Source organism: Anomaloglossus baeobatrachus, chromosome 4 (assembly GCF_048569485.1).
Source record: "Anomaloglossus baeobatrachus isolate aAnoBae1 chromosome 4, aAnoBae1.hap1, whole genome shotgun sequence".
In the NCBI taxonomy this organism is placed as follows: Eukaryota; Metazoa; Chordata; class Amphibia; order Anura; family Aromobatidae; genus Anomaloglossus; species Anomaloglossus baeobatrachus.
The window spans coordinates 666,861,956-666,888,613 of NC_134356.1; the positions used below are offsets into that span (position 1 = coordinate 666,861,956).

The 26,658-nt window shown below is 48.5% G+C and overlaps 1 protein-coding gene across 1 annotated transcript in view; it reads left to right on the forward strand.

The window, feature by feature from the left end:
- The window catches only part of LOC142304352 (complement C3-like), a 183,472-nt gene that overhangs the window by 12,189 nt on the left and 144,625 nt on the right, over positions 1–26,658 (forward strand). Inside the window, exons 4-8 of the mRNA XM_075346657.1 lie at positions 4,416–4,486; positions 8,114–8,208; positions 11,412–11,494; positions 17,758–17,845; positions 20,559–20,661. Of these exons, the coding sequence (XP_075202772.1) occupies positions 4,416–4,486; positions 8,114–8,208; positions 11,412–11,494; positions 17,758–17,845; positions 20,559–20,661 (440 nt within the window). The remainder of the gene's footprint in view (positions 1–4,415; positions 4,487–8,113; positions 8,209–11,411; positions 11,495–17,757; positions 17,846–20,558; positions 20,662–26,658) is intronic.

Sequence of the window (26,658 nt, forward strand, 5' to 3'; positions counted from 1 at the left end):
GTAAATATTCTATGAGATTAATGAGCGGCGGTTGGCAGCAAGAGGCAGCAGCGGCAGAGACAGGAGGGCTGGAGAAGGTGAGTAAATGTTTTGGGTTTTTTTCTCTGATACGTGTGTTTTCTCCGGCGCGTGTCACACGGGACCGCATCCACACTACACCCGTGTGGTACGAGTGCGGGCCGTGTGACACCCGTGCTGCGGGAGAAAACACTGACATGTCAGCGCTTTGAAAAACGCACACACGTACAAACGCACACGGACACACGTTCCGTGTGGTTTTACGTGTGTGTGCCTGCTACAATAGGGTATCATTGCTTAACGTGTCTCCGTGCCGCCAGTACGTGCAAAAAATGACAAACACGTGCTGGCGGCACGGATGTGTGTCGCAGGCCTAAGAAAACATTCAAAAGTATTAGTGTTAATAGTTAATTATAATCTACTAACAAGATGTAATGTAGAGAAATCTAAGTCAATATTTGGCATAACCAGCTTTTGCCTTCAAAAGATCATCAATTCTTCGACATACACTTGCACACAGTTTCTGAAAGGCAGGAGATTGTTCCAAACATCTTGGAGAACCAACCTCAGATCTTCTGTGCATAAAGGCCCTGTCATACGCTACGATATATCTAATAATATGTTGTTGGGGGTCACGGAATTTGTGACGCACATCCGGCGTCGTTAGAGATGTCGTAGCGTGTTACACCTCCGAACGACTGTTAACGAGCAAAAATACTCACCTTATCATTGCTCGTTGACACGTCGTTGATTTTCATAATGTCGTTCCTCCTTCTGTGCGCCAGTTGTTCGTCGTTCCTGAGGCAGCACACATCACTACGTGTGACACCCCAGGAATGACGAATACAGCTTACCTGCGTCCCGCCGGCAATGAGGAAGGAAGGAGGTGGGCGTTATGTTATGTCCCGCTCATCTCCGCCCCTCCGCTTCTATTGGGCAGCCGCTGTGTGACGTCGCTGTGACGCCGAACGTCCCTCCCCCTTCAGGAAGGGGATGTTCGCCGCCCACAGCGACGTCGTTTGGAAGGTAAGTACGTCTGACGGGGGTTAACGATATCGTGCGCCACGAGCAACGAATTGCCTGTGACGCACAAACGACGGGGCGGGTGCGATCGCTCATGCGTTCGCACGATATATCGTTGCGTGTGACGCCGCCTTAAGGCTTGGGTAAATCCTTCTCTTCCTTCATGTGATCTAAGACAGACAGTATGATGTGAGATCAGGGATCCATGGGGGCCAGATCGTCACTTCCAGGACTCCTTGTTGCTTTTTACACTGAAAATGTTTCTTAATCACATGACTGGCTATTTGGGGTCATTATCCAGCTACAGAATATTATTGGAGTCAATCAGATGCCTCACTGATGGTATTGCAAGAATGGCAAGTATTTGCCTATGTTTTTCAACATTTCCACATCAACTTCACACCTCTATTTGCTGAGATATGACCCTAAGGTTCCATGACTCTCCACCGTGCTTCACTGCTGCCTGCAGACCTTCATTTTGTACTACTCATAAAATAAACTGCCTTCTTTTATGGTCAAATATTTCAAAAGTTGACTCTTCAGCTCAAAGTAGCTGCTGCCTTTTTTTTGCACCCCAATTTCTATAATTTCATGCACAATTAGTCACTTAGACAAAGGTGGAAGGTAAGGTTTGGGCCATAATTCTGCCATGAGGACCACTTCTGGCAAGAGTTCCCTGACCGGATTTTGAGAAAGAATGCAACTAGAGTTCGAAACGCTTCACCTTTTTCCTCACACCCACAGGGTCACATGGGTGTATGGATGGAACAGGGGCTCCTAGGATTACCCTACGATTGAGACCCCTGTGCTGTCCCTTATCTCTACGGTAGACTTGATTATAGTCAGGGTCGGGTCTCAAATGTGGCCCTGTCTTCTGTCCAAGCCCTGAAACTACTTCTCCCCACCCAGGGAGCGGGCTGGAGGCCCAGTAACCAACACCCCACAAATAGTCACAGACAAGGGTAAACGAAAACTCGTGCAAACTATATGTGAACTGGGAAGTAATTTCGAAGGGGTAAGAAATAAGTACACAACTGGAGGATTCGCGCACAACGATGAACCGCAGACTGAAGATCACCATGAACCTGGATAGCAACATGAACCAGGAAGCAAAAAACTATATCCGGCATAGAGCCCCAGTCTACAGAACTATACAGGCTGGAGATGATGATCAGCAGCCTGAGCTCCCAGCACCTGATCACAGGCCAGCAGAAATTAACTCTCGCTGAACTGGAAAGCAGGAAAGTCAGAACCAGACGACGCCCATGACAGGCTTTGCACCTAAAGAATCCCAGGCAGTTTTTTGGACTTTGCAATGGGATTTGATTCTGATGCCGCCATGACACCCAACGAGTGTAACGCAGAACACTGCACGACAGTATCTCTTGTTGAATTTTGGAAAATGAATTATTCATGGAACTTTTAATGGAGCTGGAACATTATTTTTTTTCGTAAACGTTTACTATTTTTAAATACATGGACTCAGGCCAAAGTTCTCAAACTTTTCAACAAAGTATAATGTACATTTTGAAGTTTAGAATTCTATACTTTTTTATATATTTTTTGCCTTTTAGTTGCAACTTGTCGTTGACTTTTTGTAATTCTTTTTATTTATAGTTTGGTGATACTATCATTGAGCATTCCATTGAGTTTTCTTTTGTAACATTCCACAATTCTAGATGTTTATGAGAGTACCGTTATCAAGGCTAGGAACATTTGGCAGACCGAAAGCTACGGTTTATGGGAGAGTATAGGGTGCTTTACACGAGACAAGCTATCGTGCGATGTATCGTCGGGGTCACGGTTTTCGTGACCCACATCCGGCATCGTTCACGACGTCGTCTCGCGTGACACCTCCGAGCGACGCTGAATCGGTCACAAATCGTGAGTCGTGTACTCGTCGCTCAGTTTCAAAAAAATGTCTAATTAAAATGGCGCCGGTTGTTCATCATACCCGGGGCAGCACACATTGCTCCGTGTGATACCCCAGGAACGATGAACACAGCTTCCCTGCTCCCGCCGGCTATGCGGAAGGAAGGAGGTGGGCGGGATGTTTACGTCCCGCTCATCTCCACCCCTCCGCTTCTATTGGCCGGCGGCTGTTTGACGCCGCTGTGACGCCGAACGTCCCTCCCCCTTCAGGAAGAGGATGTTCACCACTCACAGCAAGGTCGCTCAGCAGGTAAGTACGTGTGACGGGGGTTTCACGACTTTGTGCGACACGGGCAGTGATTTGCCCGTGACGCACAAACGACGGGGCGGGTACGAACGATCGTGAAATCGCACGATCGGTCGACTCGTGTAAAGCAGGCATAAGGCTAGATAACAACTACCAACTGAACAATCAGGCAGATCACTGTTCTAAACTGTATATTATAATGGACTTTAAGGGCGGCTTTGCACACTACGACATCGCAGGTGCAATGTCGGTGGGGTCAAATCGAAAGTGACGCACATCCGGCGTCACTTGCGATGTCGTAGTGTGTAAATCCTAGATGATACGATGAACGAGCGCAAAAGCGTCGTTATCGTATCATCGCTGCAGCCTCCGACATTTCCATAATGCCGGTGCAGCGACAGGTGCGATGTTGTTCCTCGCTCCTGCGGCAGCACACATCGCTGTGTGTGAAGCCGCAGGAGCGAGGAACTTCACCTTACCTGCCGCTGGCTGCAATGAGAAGGACGGAGGTGGGCGGGATGTTTACATCCTGCTCATCTCCGCCCCTGCACTTGAATTGGCCGCCTGCCGTGTGACGTCGCTGTGACGCCGCACGACCCGCCCCCTTAGGAAGGAGGCGGGTCGCCGGCCAGAGGGACGTCGCACGGCAGGTATGTGCTTGTGAAACTGCCGTAGCGATAATAATCGCTACGGCAGCTTTCACTAGATATTGCACGTGCGACGGGGGCGGGACTATCGCTGCAGCATCGGTAACACATTGTTACCGATGTCGCAGCGTGCAAAGCCCGCCTAAGTCAACAGAGCCACATGCGTCTTGAAAGAAAATATGGTGACAACTATACAAGGAGAACCTTATATACTGGCACCATGCAAGATTTTAAAAGCAACTCTAAATCTGAAGTAGGAGAGGGTCTATATAAAGTGTAAAGATGGAAGATGCAACTAGGCTTCATTGCTTGAGTCAGTCTAAAAGCATATGAAGAACCCAGCATCATGAAAAAGACATATAATGGGTGAGACTATAACAAATTTTGCATTAGGACTGAAGAGCTTCAAGTTTTACCGTTGACCTTTCATCATGGTATGTTTGCAAATATTAAGTCTAGCAGATAAGGATATAAATATGGCATATAATTGTTATATTGATGAACTCTATACAACTCATCCTATAAAACATTGTTTATTTCTTCTACAGTTCTTTACAGAATTTTTACCATGACCCCAAATCTAAGACCAGTGAGCAAACCGGTGGTCATCGAGTTCCTGGTAAGACTCTATTCTTCTTCACTACACTAGATAAGAGTAAAATGTACAAATTTTGTTTAGTTCAGAAAAAATAATCTATTTTATTAGACGTCAAGGAGCTGTGATTAGTTGCTATAGGCAACCAAGGACACTGTTAGTATAAGAAGCTGATGTGTGAGGTAATATGATTTCGGTGGTGACGCTTGTTTAGTTTGTGACTTTTATGAGCAAAATAATTTTTTGCTAACTCATTTTATTTTGTTATAGTTAAGAATAGTTACTTACTATCCCGTGCAATGCCGGGTAATACAGCTAGTACTGCATAAAATAAGATAGAAAACCTACAGTCAAAAATAACTCTGTATAGCTTTAATTAAAGAGGTTTTCCTGATCTAACAGATTGATAACCGATCTGTAAAATTGGACATTAGTATAATATCAGTGGGGGATCTAACAGCCGAGCAGTAGGTATCTGCTTCTAGAACCGCCGGATGTGCGCAATGAATAGAGAAGAACATCGTGGCTCTGTACACTCTTTAGTGGCCATTGATGAGTGGCAGAGTTTATCCTACTCAAGTGACTGGCCATCAACATCTTAGTCGTACTTTGCACGCTGCGACATCGCTAGCCGATTGTAGCGATGCCGAGCGCGATAGTCCCCGCCCCCGTCGCAGCTGCGATATCTTGTGATCGCTGCCGTAGCGAACATTATCGCTACGGCAGCTTCACACGCACTTACCTGCCCTGCGACGTCGCTCTGGCCGGCAACCCGCCTCCTTCCTAAGGGGGCGGGTCGTGCGGCGTCACAGCAACGTCACACGGCAGGCGGCCAATAGAAGCGGAGATGAGCAGGACGTAAACATCCTGCCCACCTCCTTCCTTCCTCATTGCAGGTGGGACGCAGGTAAGGAGACGTTCCTCGCTCCTGCTGCTTCATAGACAGCGATGTGTGCTGCCGCAGGAACGAGGAACAACATCGTACCTGTCGCTGCAGCGAAATTATGGAAATAACCGACACTACACAGATCACCGATTTTCGATGCTTTTGCGATCGTTTATCGGCACATCTAGGCTTTACACGTTGCGACGTCATTACCGGCGCCGGATGTGCGTCACTTTCGATTTGACCCCCGACGAGATCGCAGTAGCGATGTCGCAACGTGAAAAGTACCCCTAAGTCACAAACAAGCCCTTTTATTTGAATTACAACCTCACACATTTCCATAAGCTCGCTGGTGAATCCTGCTTGGAAGGAACATCAGGGCATCAACAGCTCATCAACCTTCAAAAACAGTCATCTAAAAGAATAATAATCCTGCCACAGATACCACTTTGGACTAAACTGACAAGTGGCTGGAAAGCCACAAAGCAGCTAGTCATATGTTGTATTAAATGGAAGGCACACAGATGGATAAGGCCTTCATAAAGGAGCTGCTCTTGCAAAGTGACCCTCTGTTCTGGCTTATTAATAATAATAATAATAATAATAATAATAATAATAATAAAAAATAATTGTTAATCATTTTTTTATTTCTATAGCGACTATATATTCCATAGCGTTTTACAATTCAGAGGGGACAATATGAGACAATACAAAATAACAAAATTAAGATACCAGGAGGAGTGAGGGCCCTGCTCGTAAGCTACAGTCTATGAGGAAATAGGGGAGACACAAAAGGTGTATGGGGGCAGAAAAGCTTGTCATATATGGTCCAGCCAAGTATTTAATAGGGGATTCAAAACCAGCTGCATGGACCGGTCACCAGCCAGAATTTATATAGATAAAAAGTAAAAAATACATGAAGAGGAAGGAACCAGAAGATACAGGGGATGAGAACTGGAAGTAAATTTTATGAATGGCAGAATAGGACTAAATTAGATGGGGGTGGTGAGGTGATAGGCTAGTGTACCGCCCCGCGCTCGGCTACAGCCAAGCCGCTCGGATCCGGGCTCGTTTGTAGGTGGCTCGAGCGCCTCCGGACCGGGGGTCACTTCGCTCTGAAAGGGGCTGGCACTTTGAAGGGGGGTTTAGGGTTACGGCCGAGGCTGTGGTTTGTTAGTTAGAGTTTGTGACGCCACCCATGGGTTGTGGTGAATGTGGACACCACCGCTGCTGTTTACAGGGCACCCAGGGGAGATGTTGCGCAGCAAAGGTGTTAACCCCTCCGTGGGCAGAGGTGATGGTCCCGGAGCCCGTTGGGGATAGTATGTGGGTGCTTGGCGGTGCAGGGTGGTGCGTGGCCCGAGGGCCCAATTGTACTCACTATTACAGATGCACAAGTAAACCAAAAAGATGGTGGTCGGTGCCCGCAGCCGGCTGCTTCTGGTCCCCGAATCGGGTTGGTGGTCCCCGCTTTTCTCCTGCACCTTCTGTGTAGCTGTGGACAGCCCGTGCTTCAGCAACGGGAGTCCGCTCCCCGGCGTTATGTGTGTCGGGAGAGCCCGTTTGCCTGCAGACACTGGCCCGTGGGATCTCTTTGCCTGAGCGGTGGCTTTTTATCCCCCTTGGTGGGCTGTTGTCTTCAGTCGGGACTTGGGTGGGAAAGGACCTAAAGTCCAGACCTCAATCAGTTAATTAACTGGGTCCACTGGTTTCTGGACCGAGTTTCAGGGTCTGAGTACCCCCCTTTGTGGTCCGGTTTCCAGTCGGTTGCCCGGTTCGGTACCGGCGGGCCATTACCCTTTCCCGGTCCCTTACTGTTCCACCGAGCTGTCCTCCCGGCTCCTGCAGACTGAGGCCACCGTATGCATCCTAGCCAGAGGTGACTGGGCTCCGACCCAGACACCTGGTGTTAGACTGTGGCAGACCTGGGCACAGGTCTGCCTCTGCACTTGACCTTCACTCCTCTCCACTACAAGACTATCTAAACTCATTTTTTCCTGCCTAAGGGCCTGTGAACTCCTTGATGGGCATGTCCAACCGCCTTGGCACGCCCCCTGATGTGTACATCAAACCCTGAGGGAGGTAACTAGGGTTTTAAGGGTGGCTGATGACACCTTATTAGGGGAACGGGTGCTGTGCAAGGGCCTACCTGTGACTACCTGGCTAGTCCAGGGCATCACACTAGTCTAAAGAAATGCGTTTTTAGGGCCCGCTTATAGGTGTGGATGTTGGGAATTAATTGGATTGTTCTTGGTAGTGTGTTCCAGAGCATAGGCGCAGCTCGTGAGAAATTTTGAAGACGGGAGTGGGAGGTTCGAATTGTTGAGGATGTCAGTCTTAAATCATTAGCAGAACGGAGGGCACGGGTGGGGTGATAGAGATGAGGGAGGAGATGTAGGGTGGTGCGGAACCGTGGAGAGCTTTGTGAGTGAAAGTGATATGTTTATGTTAGATTCTGTAGCGGATAGGCAACCAGTGCAATGACTGGCACAGAGCAGAGCCATCAGTGAAGCGGTTGCAGAGGAAAATGATCCTGGCTGCGGCACTCAGAATGGATTAGAGAGGGGAGAGTTTAGTAACAGGGAGACCAATTAGGAAAGAATTACAATAATCCAGGCGAGAATGAATGAGAGCGATAGTATGAGTTTTACCCTCAGAGAATGGATGTGATGTTCATATGCCCGAATGACTGAGAGCAGGCCACTCAGTTTGTTAATTAAGATGGGCCATAACTGCATGATTAGGATCTTCTCTTTCTTCCACAGACTCCCGAAAATGTCATTGTCAAAAAAGATGTGATTCAACAAACCAGCAAAACTGGAATAATGTCCTTGTCTCATAAGTTGACTGATCTCGTAAGGTGAGTTACAAAAATGTGGAAGTAGAAGACAGCATAACCTAGTCAATCATGTTTGCTAGAGATGAGTGGATCAATCCAAAGAGGATCAAGTTGGTGTCGAATTCTTTGAAATTTGCAGTTCCACTGAAATTCAAACATTTTGATGTTCGATTTTGTGATTTCTGTCACCCAAAAAAACTTGCCCAACACTATTTCCTACACTGCTAAAGCATCAGTGAGTGAGCTCATATAGATTTGCGTGATCACGCTGGCTTCCCCATAAGCAGCTGAGACTTCTAGAAGATTTACATACCTTTTAGGCTGGTTTCACACATCCGGTTTTTGCCGTAAGGCACGATCCAGTAAAAAACAAAGAACGGATCTGGCATTCGTTCTTTCCCACATAGACTTGCATTAGCGCCGGATTGTGCCGCATGGCCTTGCGTTGCATCAGGCTTTTGCCGGATCCAGCGTAAGTAGCTGATACGGTGGCCGGATGGAACGCTGCTTGCAGCATTTTTTGTCTCCGGTGAAAAAACGTATTGTGCCGGATCCGGCACCATGCGGCGTGAGTTACAATGAAAACCTATGGATGCCGAAGCCAATGTAATGCAGCAAAAAACGGATTCCGCCATCGGATCAGTTTTTTTGAATGGCGCATGCTCAGTATCACAACGGATCCATCAAAAAACGGATGTAATGCATGGAAAAGACTGATGCGACTGATCCATTTTTTTGCCGGATCCATAGTATCGTTTTTTTCGCCAGATCGTGCCTGGTGCCAAAAAACGGATGTGAGAAACCAGCCTTATATTGGTGGTTGCTCAGATATCAGCATTCCCATGTCACTCAGTGACCACTGGGGTTCCGCCGCTCGGTGTTAGGGAACTCACAGAGAGCGCCACAACACACAGGGTACACCCAAGACATGTTACAACTGTGGACCCTGGTACTAGGGAGAAGGGATCGGGATCATCTCCTGACACTGATCCATGCAATCCCCAACTGCCGTATATTAGTCCTTCCCCTCATGTGCCTAGGCCCTGATTGACCCTAAACTCTCCCTGGCTAGTGAGGGCCAGTGACAAGCTAGTTTCATGGATATTTATAGCAGAAGGGAGTGGCTGAAGCTGAGGTTACAACTACCTGTGAGATCACTCCACGAAGATTAAGGGGTACTTTGCACATTGCGACATCGCTACTGCGATATTGTCGCGGGCGGGGAGGGCTCCGCTGCGCTCGCTAACTCTCGGGTCCGGCGCTGCTGCGACGGCTGCTCGGTGGCTCGAGTGGTGGGCCGGATCCGGGGACTCCTCGCCCGTGAGTGAAAGGGGGGGAGAAGGGAAGTCTGATTTGGGGGTTTGGTCCGTGACGCCACCCACGGTTTGTGGTGAGGTTGGAACACCACCGCTGCTGGTGACGGGGGATCCCGGGAGCGATGGCAGGGAGCAGCTGGGTTGTTGTTTCCCCCTCCGTGGGTAGGGGTTAGTTGTCCCGGGGCCCGGTGAGGAGACGGGGAGGCAGGGTCTGGAGGGTGCAGGGTCTCCTGGGCGGCGCAGCGCAGTGCCGGATGGCACGGTAGTACTCACTTAGCCACAAATGTACGCAGAGTCTCTGGTAAACCAAACGGCTGGATGGACGGGTCCCGCAGCCGGCTGCTGTAATTTCTCCCGGACAGTTAGTGGTGGCTGCCTTTCCCTGCATCCCGGTGTACATTCGGTCCCGATGGGTTCCCACCGGTAACCCGCTCCCCAGCTTTAGTATATGCCGGAGGAGCCCCTTTTGCCCGCAGACTCTGGTCCTTGGAACTCCAGCCGTGGCGGTTGCCTTCAATCGGGTCTTGGCTGTTAGGAAACCCCTGGGGTTCCGGTCACTGATGGATTTGACCTATTTAACGGCGACTCCAAGCCTGGTCGGGGTCCGCAGGCCCTGCAGGTTTGTGCTGGCTTCACTTCGATCCCCGGTTCGGTACCGGCGGGCCACCGCCCGACCCCGGTCCTACGGTTCCGCGTTGATCTGCCTCTCCTGCAGATGGCCACCACTGTCTGCCAACCTTGCTCTTAGTGCCCGGGCCATGTACCCGGACACAGTCAGTTTTCTCCTCTACTCCCACTCCACTCCTTTCACTTCAGCTCCCTAACTGCTCTCTCTTCCTTTTCCCGCCTCCAGGACTGTGAACTCCTCAGTGGGTGGGGCCAACCGCCTGGCTCCACCCCACCAGATGTGGACATCAGCCCCTGGAGGGAGGCAACAAGGATTTGGTGTCTGGCTGATGTGCCTGTCTCGGGGTGGGGTGTTGTGTTATAGTACCTGTGACGACCTGGCTAGTCCAGGGCGCCACAATATCGTCAGGGTCAAATCGAAAGTGACGCACATCCCGGTAACGACGTCGCAATGTGTAAAGCTTAGGAGAGAAGATGAATGAGCGTGAAACAGTAAAAAAATCGCTGATCTGTGTCACGTCGTTCATTTTCATAATGTCGGTGCGTCCGCAGGTACGATGTTGTTTGTTGCTCCTGCAGTTCCACACATCGCTGTGTGTGACACCACAGGACCGACAAACATCTCCTTACCTGCGCCCGCTGTCCACCGTCAATGCGGAAGGGAGAAGGTGGGTGGGATGTTTATGTCCCGCTCATCTCCGCTCATCCGCTTCTATTGGCCGCCTGCCTTGTGACGTCGCTGTGACGCAGCACGACACACCCCCTTAGGAAGGAGGCGGGTCGCCGGGCAGAGCGACGTCGCAGGGCAGGTAAGTGCGTGTGAAGCTGCCGTAGCGATAATGTTCGCTACGGCAGCTATCACAAGAATCGCATGTGCGACAGGGACTGGGACTATCGCGTTCGGCATTGCTATCATCGGCTAGTGATGTCGCAGCATGCAAAGTATCCCTAAAACCTTAACCCATTCAGTGCTGTATGGAATTAAATATGCTCCAACTCAGAGTAAATGGCAAGTAGGCATTTAAGTGGTTCTGTGATCCACAATGCGCTGAGACCTTCTAGTTCCAGATTGCCCCAAGATCACATTAGGCCGCACTACACTGCTAACATCCCAGTGGTGCAAAATATTCACCGTATTTTGAGTTTTTGAGAAAAACTTGTCCAAGCAAATTGGAGTTATAAACAACCCACTCATCTCTAATGTTCACCATGAAGACAATTATAGTGATTTTCATGATGATATTGATAATAATTACTAGTTTGATGCTTTCTGCTTTCCAGCTTAGGACTATGGACCATTTCAGCAAAGTTTGAGGACACCTTGATACAGAATTATACAACACAATTCGAAGTAAAGGAATACGGTGGGTACAACACAAAAAAAAAGAACCCTGGAGTCTTTGTGTTATCGTAGGACACTCTTCTTTGGGCTTTAACTTTTTGAAAAACGGGGTCACCTAAAATAAGATGATCTACTGCTATTTATGTTCAACTTCTGAGACCATTAGCAATTAGAGATGAGCAAAGCTCAGGCTTCAGGCTCGGGGTTAGCATTCGGAAAATGATGTGAAAATCCCCGTGGTGTTTTGTTCACAGATAATAAAAAAGAAAAAAAACACCTCCCACCCACCTCTGGAAATGTTTTGCTATCGGCCTAAAGCAAAACACTTCCGGAGGTGGGTGGGCGGTGTTTATTTTTTTAATAATTCTCCATGAACAAATCATCTCAGTACTCTGAATGGCTGAATGTAATCCAATTTTGAGAGGAACAAACACTTTCAGCAGCACAAACTATGCAGGTAATCACACAGACACCAGCACAGCACGATACTCACCATGATGATTTTCACGTAATTTTCCGAGCCTGAGGTTCACTCATCTCTATTAGCAATGAAATGTTATCTGGTCAATAACATGACAGGAAGTATGAAAATACCCACTAGTTTCACCAGTAGGTAAAATGAATTATTATGCAGTCCCCATTGAAACTAATGTAATGTTTCAGTGTGCTGGGTCCTCCTGGGAGTTGAGAAAAAAAAATGATTTTGTAGCGGATCTCCATTCTGGATAATTAATGGAAACACCCCCTATTTACATCTCATCAAAAACATACCTTTACCAACTCAGAATATTTTAACTACAAAGGCATGTAAATGTTTGGGCACCCTTGGTCAAAATTACTGTTTTTCTAAACTCACACTCTCAGTATGTCATGATAGCAATTAGTTCTTATTAGACATGAGCGAACAGTACCATGCTCGGGTTCTTAGTACTCGTAACAAGCAGTCGCACGCTCGTACGGGCTCAACTAGTGTATTGAGTATAATTGAGAGTCGATGGGGAACTCGAGCATTTTTCCCCCATGACTTCCATTATACTCAAGTACACAAGCTGCGCCTGTTACGAACCGGCGCCGCCATAGCCGCAAGCAGCCTGCTGCGGTTCCTGTTGCGCCCAGGCGCCGGCTGCCGTTCTTGGCCGTGCCTCGGGTCGTCCAGTTGGCTGTTCCTTCCACCACGTCTAAGTGTGGAGAGGCGGCTAGTGCGCATGCGTGCGCCGATTTACCCCAGCCAGAGTTTAAGCCCGGTGTTTTGCCTAGTGAGCATGCTCAGCCTGTTTGTGTTATGTCTGAGACTAAGTCCTCAATTCAGGCTACTGAGCATGCCCCCACAATTAACCCTAACAGCCTCTTTGCACAGGTACTTGGACTTCGTGCTGTGTCTAAGTTCTGGGATGTGCCTACTGAGCATGCTCAAACTGATAGTCTGCTTTCTGAGCCTGTTGCTCAGGCTACTGGGCATGCTCAGGCACTTAGTGCACCAGAGGCTAGGTCCGGTAAGGACCTCACTGAGCATGCCCGTGAGGTGGCACGTCCTGATAGGGCAGAGGGTGTCAGGTGTCCTGATGACGTGGCAACTCCGGACTGGCTCGCAGAGGCCCGCCCCTATGATCTGGCACCTCAGTATTGGTCGTCAGACGATGACTGGTGAAGTGTTTGGGGCGTGGCTGCCATGAGGTCATCAATGACGTGGCGGTTCCGGATAGGTCGCATGTGACGTCACTGATGACATGGCACTCTGCTATTGGACCTTGGTGGTTCCACCCTGGGTTTGGGGCGGACCCAGGTTATAAAAGGGGCTGGAGACAACATGGAGGTGCGCAGTCTTCACATTTGCTCAGTCAGAGCACACCTCCATGTTAGAGCCTCATTGCGGCATAAGCCTATGTTGGGAAGCGGTAGGTAGGGTTAGGCGAACGGTGCCTGTCACGCCAAGATTCGTGGCTCGGCACATCAGGGTCAGGCGCCGTGCTTCCCTCCTGCCGTTCCAGTCTTGCTATAGCAGCCCAGTGGCGTTAACTGGGCTGCGGCTGCTGTGCTTCCTGTCCGATTGTGCCCCCTACGCACACGGACAACGCACCTGCTGCGCCACCTGTCCGGTTGTGCCCCCTACGCACACGGACAGCGTACTCCAGGACCCCTGTGGAGTTAACAGGGTGTTCCTTATTTTCCTCGGCTTCCCGGTCAACGCTACTGGTGTACCCATCTGGCCTGACGTGTCCTACACACACGTGGCCAGTCGAGAGGTGGCCAGAAACGCTAATCGGAGGACCGCTCGGCCTGACGTGTCCTACACACGTGGCCGACAGGGCGCTTTCGTGGCGGTCTTCCGGTCAACGCTACCTGGTTACCACCCGGCCTGACGTGTTTCCTGCACACGTGGTTGGTGTAGCGCTAGGTGCACCAAAACGCTAATCGGGTTGTCATCCGGTCTGACGTGTCCCAACACACGTGACCAGTTCCCAGAGTTCCTGGGTTATCTGAGAGCCATCCAGCTCTATAGTCTCCGCCTAACCCTCAGGTGCCAGCAGCTCCATTGTCATCTGGAGCACGGTGGGCCCCGACTGGCGATTAGGATATATACCCCCTGGTCCTAATCTGCCGGTCCCCCCGTAACAGCGCCCTTCTGAGCGTCTGACTGCTCATTATGAATACCGAGCACCTGTGCATGGTAGTGCCAGCTCATCACTAGTTACTAGTACCATGCACCCGGGCAGGGTTAATACCCACTCACCGCTAGTTATTATTATTATTATTATTATTATTATTTATTTATAGAGCACCATTAATTCCATGGTGCTGTACATAAGGGGGTTACATACAAAATACGTATACAAGTTACAGTAGACAGACTAGTACAGAGGGAAGAGGGCCCTACCCTTGCGGGCTTACATTCTATAGGATTATGGGGAGGAGACAATAGGTGGGGTGTAGGTCAGGCGGCAGCTCCGCACGGTGGTCGGGCGGCAGCTCCGCACGGTGGTCGGGCGGCAGCTCCGCACGGTGGTCGGGCGGCAGCTCCGCACGGTGGTCGGGCGGCAGCTCCGCACGGTGGTCGGGCGGCAGCTCCGCACGGTGGTCGGGCGGCAGCTCCGCACGGTGGTCGGGCGGCAGCTCCGCACGGTGGTCGGGCGGCAGCTCCGCACGGTGGTCGGGCGGCAGCTCCGCACGGTGGTCGGGCGGCAGCTCCGCACGGCGGTCGGACGGCAGCTCCGCACGGTGGTCGGGCGGCAGCGAGTTCATTGTAGATTGTAGGCATTTCTGAACAGATGAGTTTTCAGGTTCCTTTTGAAGTTTGCAAGGGTAGGGGATAGTCTGACGTGTTGAGGCAGCGAGTTCCAGAAGACTGGGGATGCTCGGGAGAAGTCTTGGAGTCGGGTGTGTGAGGAGCGAATGAGAGAGGAGGAGAGGAGGAGATCTTGGGAGGACCGGAGGTGACGTGTTGGAGTGTAGTGGGGGATTAGTTCGGAGATGTACGGAGGAGACAGATTATGCACAGCTTTGTAGGTCAGTGTTAGAAGTTTGAATTGGATACGGTGGAAGATTGGAAGCCAGTGGAGGGACATGCAGAGAGGAGAAGCGGGGTGGTATTGAGGAGAGAGGTGGATAAGTCGGGCAGCAGAGTTAAGGATGGACTGGAGAGGGGCGAGCGTGTTGGCAGGGAGGCCACATAGGAGGATGTTGCAGTAGTCGAGGCGGGAGATTATGAGGGCATGCACTAGCATTTTAGTAGATTGCAGATTGAGGAAAGGGCGGATTCTGGAAATATTTTTGAGTTGAAGACGGCAGGAGGTGGTGAGGGATTGGATGTGTGGTATGAAGGATAAGGCAGAGTCAAAGGTCACTCCGAGGCAGCGAACTTTGGGTACTGGCGAGAGCGTGGTGTTATTTATTGTAATAGATAGATCAGGTGGAGAGTGTAGGTGAGACGGAGGAAAGATGATTAGTTCAGTTTTGGCCACATTGAGCTTTAGGAAGCGAGAGGAGAAGAAGGAGGATATAGCAGATAGACATTTCGGGATTTTGGACAGCAGAGATGTGGCATCTGGGCCAGAGAGGTAGATCTGGGTGTCGTCGGCATATAGGTGGTACTGAAAGCCATGGGACTTTATGAGTTGTCCCAGGCCAAATGTGTAGATAGAGAAAAGTAGGGGTCCTAGGACAGAGCCTTGAGGGATGCCAACAGAGAGATGGTGGGATGAAGAGGTTGTGTGGGAGTGGGTACTGTGCACCCGAGCATGGTAGTGCCCACTCATCACTAGTTATGAGTACTGAGCACCCGAGCATGGTAGTGCCCGGTCATCACTAGCTACAAGTACTGAGTGTGCCGCCCCGCGACAACCGACGGGCTGCTCAGACCCGGATCTGCAGTGGCTCAAGGGGTCTCCGGATCCGAGGTGGGGTCGCGCAGCTACCTCGGAAATAAAAAGGGGGATTTTTGTGTTTGGGGTGGTGGATAGGATAATGTTCGTGACGCCACTCACGGTGCGTGGTAATGGAAGAGACCACCGCTGCTGTTGGGGAGCCCGGGAACGATGTTGGAGCAGCAGGATGTTTAACCTCTCCGTGGGTAGGGGGTTTGGTGTCCCAGGGACCGGTGATGGATGGAGTGGGGAACCCGTCGGGGGTGAAGGGAAGTCGGGTGCTCACACAGTCCAAAGTCACTGACGCTGACACCAGGTAGACCAAACTCTTGAGTACTCTGCTTCTCTTGGTTGAGCACGCTGGGTCCGTGCCCCTTTGGTGTTGCTGGTCTGGTCTGAAGCCTTGTCCCTTGTAACTGTGTGTAACTTGGTGGATTCCTTTCGCCTAAGACTACTTGGGTCCCGCTCACCTGCGTGGCGAGCAAGGTAAGCCTGCTCTCAGGGTTCATGCTTGGAAATTTTTGGACGATTTTGGGAAGTCCTATTCCCCTCGTTGCTCTAGTACCCCGATTCTGGAGCGGGTGGGGAACAGTTCCTGAAGACTCTGTTCCCGTCAGGTGAATTACTGAGCTGCGTGAAGCTACTTCCCTACTTCCCGCGTACCCCGTCGTGCACTGGCCCCTGCCCGGATGTAGCACAAGGCAGCCGGCCTGCTCTCTGTAGCAGCACCGTGCCCGCTGTCACTACCCTCTGCGACCGGGGTTCCAGCTCCTTCTGGCCAGGCCAACGTCTGGCACCTGGAAAGGGTACAGGAGCCCAGCTCCGCAGATGACCTGCACTGTCACCGCTGCCTCACTACACAACTCTACTCCACTCAACTACTGACATCTCTGCCCTCCCTCTTCAATCCTCCATCTGGGTGGCCCTATTCCCCTCAGGCTGCCCAGGGCTGCTCAGGGTGATTGGTGGGTGTGGTGCAGAGTGTTCCTCAGGATTTATGTACACCTGTTGGTAGCAACACCAAATTGACAGGACCGGTAACCAAGGAGGAGCAGGTATCATGCAGAAGGGCAGATTGCACGACACCCTTGTGAAGACCTGATAGGCCTGGGCGTCACACTGAGCACCCGGGCATGGTAGTGCTCGTTCATCACTAGTTACGAGTACTGAGCACCCGAGCATGGTAGTGCTCATTCATCGCTAATTACGAGTACCAAGCACCCAAGCATGGTAGTGCCCGCTCATCGCTAGTTACGAGTACCGAGCAGCCGAGCATGGTAGTGCTTGCTCATCACTAGTTACGAGTACTGAGCACCCGAGCATGGTAGTGCTCACTCATCACTAGTTACGAGTACCGAGCACCCAAGCATGATAGTGCCCGCTCATCACTAGTTACGAGTACTGAGCACCTGAGCATGGTAGTGCTCACTCATCACTAGTTACGAATACCGAGCACCTAAGCATGGTAATGCCCGCTCATCACTAGTTACGAGTACTGAGCACCCGAGCATGGTAGTGCTCACTCATCACTAGTTACGAGTACCAAGCATGGTAGTGCTCACTCATCACTAGTTACAAATACCGAGCACCTAAGCATGGTAATGCCCGCTCATCACTAGTTCACATACCTTTCCTATCAAACTTCCTATAACACAAAGTTTCTCCAAACATTGCATACGAGAGAAGAAAATTTAGACAAAATATTGGTGAAAATGTGTAATTAGAAAAAAAAACCCCTTCCATATCAATTTCTACCTTTTGGCTTTGAATTTTGTATGAAAAGATAATTTCTCCTTATCTAAGTCGTAAACAGTCTTGCTCTGAACATCACACCATGTCGTTGGATGTGGTATTGTAAGAGTGACCACTTTCACGTGGATTTAAATTTGTTCTAATTTTATGTTCTATTTTACATTTATTTCAGTTCTTCCAAGTTTTGAAATAAAAATAAAACCTTCCAAGAAATTTTTCTACGCTAAAGATGAAGAACTGAGGATAAACATAGAGGCCAAGTGAGTAGATGCGTTTGGGAATATTGACTTTGTGTAGAGATTAGAGAATTCATGGAAGTTCAGTGCGGGAGTCTTCATCCAGACTTTAGATAAAGTTTGCTTTGTGACCTGGACTTGACCTCAACCCCAATGGAAGTAACTAATTGGGCAATCAGCCATAACAGGACACTTCCGGTGAAGGGTGGGCAAGGTTTTTCCATTATTTTGGGTACAGAGTAAATCCGATCACACTGTTGTTACCTCCAGTGCGAGCCGATCAAACACTGCAAGCGGCTCTCACTGGGCTGGACACCGAGTGTACCCAAGCACAGCGATACTTGGAAAAGTAGTTTGCATATGTGGCACCCCAGTGGTCATAGGAGCCACAGTGGCGTTGTTCTCATCACTGGAGGGCAATGATATGCCTGGAAGCAGCGGGGAGACCTCTATGTCAGGTACAATCACACACAACACTTCCCAATGCAGGCCAGAAGGGGGAGCGCAAGTCCTGTTTGGGATGGATTCCCTGTGCATTCTGGGCTGGGGAGGGGTTAGAGAGAGGAACAGGAAGAAAGACTTCAGAACACGAGTGGAAGGAAGGAGAAAGGTCAGTGTAAGAGAGCTGGTGTATAAGCTTTCCAGGACCAGGCGCAGAGATCAGGACACCGGGGTCCTCGACTGTCGGGTGCTAATGCCCCTGACCAGGTCAGGCACCACTGAGTACTGCACCCATGCTGGGTGAGTGCAAACAGGTAATCCCAAAGGCTGAATAGGGTGTGTAAGCACAGACACATAGTGACCAGGTCTCACACACACACCTTAGAGTGGGCAGATCCAGGAGGGGGCATGACCTCCACATCTCAGCTAGTGGTGGGTGGAGAGGCTGGAAGCTAGTGTGGCAGTGGCAGTCAGTCAGAGAGAAGTAGTAGAGGAGGACACATGTCAGTCTAAAGCGGAGAGTGGGCACGCAGACACGCTAGTCAGACCCTGCCCATGTAGTGGCTGTTGGTGGGGGAGAACCGTCACCAGAAGTTGGACAGAAAGACGCTGAGGAAATCAGTTGGTCTGGAGGACACTGAGGGAACCAGCTGGTCGTGTACAGAGACTTCTGGAGGGCTAGGCACACAGAGGAAACAGGTTCCCGAAGTAGGCTCAAGTTTAACCACCTACTAAACCTGCCGGTGGGGTGGACAACAAGTCCCACACCAACCAACACAGAGTCCTAGCATCAGCAGCAACGAGGGGGCCCATAAGGAGGATTGAGCCTGAAGCTATCCACCTTGGTCCATGCTGCCAGCAAACGGGCCAGAAAGGGGAGAAAAGGCAGCAGCGACTTCCCTGGATGAGTCCCACGGTACTTTAAGTCAGGGGCTGTCCGAAACAAGAAGTGTTAGGAAGGCGAGCCAGCTGTCACCCCTATACCAGCCTGAAGGATTCCTGGTTCTCTCTGGTCTATCTCAGTATCGCCAGGGTTACCTCACATAACCAGCTGAACGTGAGTAAACAAGTTGAAAGACATTCTGGACTCTGTCTGAATTATTCTGCGACCTGTAGTTCTACGCACTTACACCCGAGCCCCTGGGGCCAGCCTCACTCTCGGGAGGCCATACCACCAGACTGCAGACACCATCAGCCCCAGACGCTCGTTAAACTGCAGTGGCGGTCACTTCCCTGACCGCAAACCGAGAGTGGCGTCACGACTCTTATGAAAGTGAACCTGACATACCTGTTGCCAGAAGATTCCCAACACGTGACTTCCCTGCGGCGTCCCTGGAGGTGGAGCGGTGTCCCTGGGGTGACCGCTGCAGCGACCCGGCCGTGGGCTCCACACTAACGGCCCAGCAGTAAGACCCAGAGGGCAGGAGATTCCACATCATATGGCCCCTCAGAGAATCCCAAGGTGAAGTAGCACAATAGAGCCCACGGCTGCAGAAATACAAGCAGGCCCTGCATCCGGCTCACGCTGCCTGCCACAAGGGACAAGGCAAACCGCATCTAGGAAGAGGGACGCTGTGCTGCTCCAGGCCATAGCGACCCACACACAGAGCGCACTAAGGAAGGCCTCCAACCCACCTGGCAAAGAGAGATTCCTCACTGCTTCCTGGCTGACCGAACCATTGTAACTTTGGGACCATAACAACTGACCAGTAAAGGTAAAGGAATCTGCCAGCCGGTGTTGTCCAGTTACTGTCGGCGTCCTCAGCCCTGCACCCCAGTGTACAACATCATAGACTACCACCCCTATCATCCTCCCTGGGGCCTAGCTCCACCTGTGGGGAGCTGAACCATCCCAGCTGCGACACAATCAGCCCCAGAGGACAGCGACCGCAGCGGCGGCTAATCCCTGGTCGCATGCTGCAGGTGGCATCACAAGACATCTACCACTCCCAATATCCTCATCCCATCTATCCATCCACTTTTTGTGTACACGTCGGGGCCACGAAGCCGGGCCGGGCCACCCGTGACATCCCAGACCCGACATCACCAGCCCAGCGACGAGTGTTTAACCCCTGCCCTGTGGGTGCTATACATGCATAAAGCACCAAAACTCTGAACCCGAACTCTGTTTTTTTTTGTATATGTGTTTGGTACGAACCCTGCTCCTCGGGTTCTCTCATCTCTACTTGGTTGCAAAAATGTTTATGGGCAATTTCTCTCCAAGCTACCATTAACAAGTATAGAAGCTTTAAACATGTACATAATAGTAAAATATTACTGTATTGTATCTCGTCAGTTATCTTTATGGTAAACCTGTAAAAGGAAAAGCGTTTGTGCTCTTTGGAGTCAAAAGAGATAATGAGAAGAAAACTCTACCAGATACCTTAAGGAGTGTTTCGGTAATTATATATTTTCTTCAAATTTGATCTAAAACATTTAATAAATCAATTTCTGTTGTTCTTCAAATGATCCCTTCAGAATCAACGGAAAAACCTCAATTTTAATTTTATTTTTTTTCTTATTTAAACTGAGAACCTCTCCAATTGTCGCATTATTACCCCGTTTCTTTGTATCTTGTATATTAGATTGAGGAGGGCCCTCAGCTGGGTTTGGCCAAATAGAATCATAGTGTGGTACAGTTGGAAGAGACCTCAAGGGCTATCGGATTCAATCTCCTGAAAGTGCAGATTGTCCTAAATCATCCCAAACTACTGTATATGTTTCCTTGAAGATTTCCATTGGTGGAGATCACACTACCACTCTCTGACTGCCCTCACTACCTCCCATGGTAGCCTGTTAGTTCTTAGTATAAGAAGCTTATGTGTGAGGTAATATGAGATAGGTGGAGAGACAGCGAGACAGACAGACAGATAAAAAGACAGATAGAGACAGGCAGACAGGGAAAAAGACCGAGACAGAGACAGACAGGGAAAGAGACAGACAGGGAAATAGACAGATAAGGAGAGAACTTCGGCACACTACCCCAATTAGTATGAAAAAACAGAAAAGTTTCTTTCATTCAATCGTTTTTTATTGTATAGTTTTGAAAAATGAAAACCCGTACAAGAAAAGTCCATACAAGTAGTGACGTTTCGACCAATCGGTCTTCATCAATAGGACTATCTTTATGTGACTGGATGAGGTGAGAACAAGGTCAGAGAAGCAGCACAGTGACCTCCAAGAACGACTTTTATCCTGAATAAGTCACAGAACGGGTTGGCCTTAATATTGTGGATCAATGACATCTGGATTAAGTCCACGTTAAGTGAGTATCATTGAATATGGTCAGTATATATGGGGAAGAACCAATTGCACATGTAAATGTGTCTTGTGTACCAGATTAGGTTTAATGAATATTAAACAGAGGCCTAATGCCGCCGACTAAACAAAAAATGTCCGAGTAGGCGAGATGCACGAACCCGGTTTCCACATACACGCAGGATTTGAAACATACCTATTGTGGGCTTCCCTCCTAATTAATTGATTGTGGTCTGACTCAGACTATTATCTGGACTTTTTCCAGCTATGAGTCATTAACCCCTTTACAACCTGGGTCCTATTCAGTGCTGCAGCAGTGAGCTCTCTGATAGAAATTGCTATGACCTGACATAGATTGCCTACTCGGACATTTTTTGTTTAGTCGGCGGCATTAGGCCTCTTCCCCATATATACTGACCATATTCAATGATACTCATCTAACGTGGACTTAATCCGGATGTCATTGATCCACAATCATAGTATCATAGTTTTTAAGGTTGAAGGGAGACTCTAAGTCCATCTAGTTCAACCCGTAGCCTAACATGTTGATCCAGAGGAAGGCAAAAAAACCCCAATGTGGCAAACAAGTTCCAATGGGGAAAAAATTTCCTTCCTTCGTCCACATCCGGCAATCAGACTAGTTCCCTGGATCAACACCCTGTCATAAAATCTAATATACATAACTGGTAATATTAAATTTTTCAAGAAAGGCGTCCAGGCTCTGCTTAAATGTTAGTAGTGAATCACTCATTACAACATCATGCGGCAGAGAGTTCCATAGTCTCACTGCTCGTACAGTAAAGAATCCTCGTCTGTGATTATGATTAAACCTTCTTTCCTCAAGACGTAGCGGATGCCCCCGTGTTCCAGTCGTAGGCCTAGGTATAAAAAGATCTTTGGAAAGGTCTCTGTACTGTCCCCTCATATATTTATACATTGTGATTAGATCCCCCCTAAGCCTTCGTTTTTCCAAACTAAATAACCCCAAGTTTAATAACCTGTCTTGGTATTGCAGCCCCCCCATTCCTCTAATAATCTTGGTGGCTCTTCTCTGCACCTTCTCCAGTTCAGCTATGTCCTTCTTATATATCGGTGACCAGAATTGTACACAGTATATAAGTGCGGTCGCACTAGTGACTTGTACAGAGGTAGAAGTATATTTTTTTCATGAACACTTATACCTCTTTTAATACATCCCATTATTTTATTAGCCCTGGCAGCAGCTGCCTGACACTGTCCACTAAAGTGAAGTTTACCATCCACCCATACACCCAAGTCTTTTTCTGTGTCTGTTTTACCGAGTGTTCTACAATTAAGTACATAATCATAAATGTTATTTCCTCTACCCAAGTGCATGACCTTACATTTATCTACATTAAACTTCAATTGCCACTTCTCAGCCCAATCCTCCAATTTACATAAATCTCCCTGTAATATAAAATTATCCTCCTCTGTATTGATTACCCTGCAGAGTTTAGTATCATCTGCAAATATTGAAATTCTACTCCGCATGCCCCCAACAAGGTCATTTATAAATATGTTGAAAAGAAGCGGGCCCAATACTGACCCCTGTGGTACCCCACTATGAACTGAGACCCAGTCCGAGTACGTACCATTAATAACCACCCTTTGTTTCCTATCACTGAGCCAGTTTTTAACCCAGTTACACATATTTTCCCCTATCCCCATTATTCTCATTTTATGTACCAACCTTTTGTGTGGCACCGTATCAAAAGCTTTTGAAAAGTCCATATACACAACATCCACTGCATTTCCCTGGTCCAGGCTTGAACTTACCTCTTCATAGAAGCTGATCAAATTAGTTTGACAGGATCGATCCCTCATAAACCCATGTTGATACTCTGTCATAAGGTTATTTTTCTTGAGATACTCCAGTATAGCATCTCTCAAGAAACCCTCAAGGGCTTCTAATTATGGCCAGTTTTAATTACTAATTGCTCTTGGTGATCTCTTTTATTAACGGACTTCTACCCCAAACATTTCTTGAAGTCCCCAAAAGAAATAATGGAGGCGACAAAGTATCTTCATCATTGGATCCTATTCTATATCTTAATGAAAATCACTTTTAGGACAAAAATGATGAATGTTGGGGGATTAACTGTGTTAGGGCATACAACTTATCCTATGTGATACTATGAACATTTATCTGATAGTCTCATGTACAGTTGAACATTAATGAGGCAAAATCTTTTGCAGTTGGGTATACTGTGTATATCTGTGCATTCTGCTCTTATTGACCCTTATCTACTTCTTTGTCACCAAAGATTACATACATGTCTCATTTAGCAGTATTAGCATCAGAGCCTATGAGGAAGTCATACCTAATGGTGAAACATGTTGGCAGAAAGGAGGTTGTGAACCATTATTATTGGGGGGGTTTAATAGCAAATAAAGCTGCCAATTGTGTTAAAAGTGATAGCACAATGAGAGACTTCAGATGCAATACTGTACACCAGAGGTCTCAAACATGCGGGCTACATGCGACCCCTCAGGCTGCTTCTTGCGGCCGGCAGACCCATGGACCTGTTAACAATCGTGGCAGGGGCCGCAGCCATTAGAACTTTATTTCAGGTGAACGTTTTGCTAGTGTTGCAGAGTCAAGCTCTCTCTGCACAACTCAATTCTGTCACTGGCCAATCAGAGGCAAAAAACTAATGCGCATGACCTTAGTTGCTTGCTTCTGATTGGCCAGCAGCTTCTATAGAGAACTTGACTCTGCACGTCGGCAGCGGCGGCAAAATGTTCATCTGAATTTCTGATGAAGCGTTAACAGTGGCTGCAATCGTTACCAGATCCATGTGTCTGTAGGCCACATGAAGCAAAAAGGACACTGAGGGAATGGAGGACAGGTGAGAAAAAAGTTTTGGTGTGTGTGCATGTGTATTGACCACTGAGGCTGCACAGCTCAGGGTGTGTGTGTGTGTGTGTGTGTGTGTGTGTGTGTGTGTGTGTGTGTGTGAAGAATGGCACAATAGGAGACCAGGATGGGACATTGCTACATGAAAAGGTCCAGGAACAGGGACATTAATACAAGTAGAGGACCTCCATTTGTACATTACTACAGGATGGGCACCAGGATGGACACATTACTACAGGATGGCACCTTACCACAGGATGGGCACCTTACCACAGGATGGGCACCTTACCACAGGATGGGCACATTACTACAGGACAGGCACATTACTACAGGATTGGCCCTTTACTACAGGATGGGCACAATAATACAGGATGGGCACATTACTACAGGATGGGCACAAGGATGGACACATTACTACAGGATGGCAGCTTACCACAGGATGGGCACCTTACCACAGGATGGGCACATTACTACAGGACAGGCACATTACTACAGGATGGGCACTTTACTACAGGATGGGCACAATACAGGATGGGCACATTACTACAGGATGGGCACAAGGATGGACATATTACCATAGGATGGTCACATTACTACAGGATGGGGACAAGGATGGGGATATTAATTCATGATGGGGACAAGGATGGGCACATTACTACAGGATAGGGACCAGGATGTGCACATTACTACAGGATGGGGAGAAGGATGGGCACATTACTACAGGATGAGGACCAGGCTGGACTCATTACTACAGGATGGGGACAAAGATGGGGCACATTACTACAAGATGGGGACAAGGATGTGGACATTACTACAGGATGGGGACAAGTATAGGCACATTACTACATGATGAGGACCAAGATGTAGCCATTACTACAGTATGAGGATCAGGATGGGAACATTACTACAGGATGGAGACAAGGATGGGCACATTACTACAGGATGAGGACCAGGATGTGGCAAATTCCTACAGGATGAGAGCCAGGATGGGACACATTACTACTGGATGAAGGCCATTATGGGTACATTACTACAGAATGAGGACCAGGATGGGGATATTACTACAGGATGAGGATAAGGCTGGAGCACATTACTACAGGATGAGGACAAGGATGGCACAGTACTACATGATGAGGACCAGGATGGAGCACACTACTAAAGGATGAGGATCAGGATGGAGCATATTACTACAGGATGAAGATCAGGATGGGGCACATTACTACAGGATGAGGACCAAGATGGGGCACATTACTACAGGACGGGGCAAGGATGGGCACATTATTACGGGATGGAAATAAGGATGAGCACATTACTACAGGATCAAACTAAGAATGAGCACATTACTAAAAGGGGGCAAGGATGGGGCACATTACTACAGAATGGTTGAGCAGGACGGTGCACATTGATAGAAGGGGAACATGATGGGGGACATTACTAAAAGATGAGGACCAAGATGGGAACATTGCTACAAGATGTTGGCCAAAAATTACTATATAGTGCTAACTGTAAAACTGTAATACTTACAAAAAGGGGATAAAATGTAAAACAAAAATCAAAACAAAGCATTATTTTTTTCACTTTGTTCTGAAAAGAATACGGCTCCCAAAATTATTTTTTTCCATGTGCGGTCCTTATTCCCAGCCGAATTTGAGGCCCCTGGTGTACATCTTTTCCATGACGTTCCTCTCTTAGTCGTGCTTGTCCAGTCTATCTTCGCAGGTCGGTGGTCTTCTACACTTTATTGGCTGCTGGTGGATTCTAATTATGTCTGTGGTACTTTTACATACCATTGATGCCATAATTGCTAGGTAGCAGTTCCAAATTTTAAACAATGAGTGAAATATTTGGCAATTAATTAGCTGATAATTCTGGGTTAATATTATGGGATCTTTGGTAAACAGTTAATTTTACCTTAGGAAAAGCTGTGGCCTGCCTGCTTACATTGTATTTTATAGTGGCCGTTCAGTTGAATAACTCTTTATGTAATTCGGATCCTCCAGCGTGAAAAAAGCCTTTTATTTTATCCCATAAGTAGGGTCCTGAGTGGAGGACACTAAGGTCAACTAGGCACAACATATGGTATGTAGTCACTATCTTAGACAATTGACTATTCGTGTAATATATTAATGATTCCCATCTACCAAAGCGGTGTCTGCTCTAAAAGAGCAGCTCTCTGATTCCAAGCCTTGGAGGGGATAAAGTTGTGACAAGTGATATAAATCTAAACATAGTGGCCATTTAAATGAATCAATAGATGGAT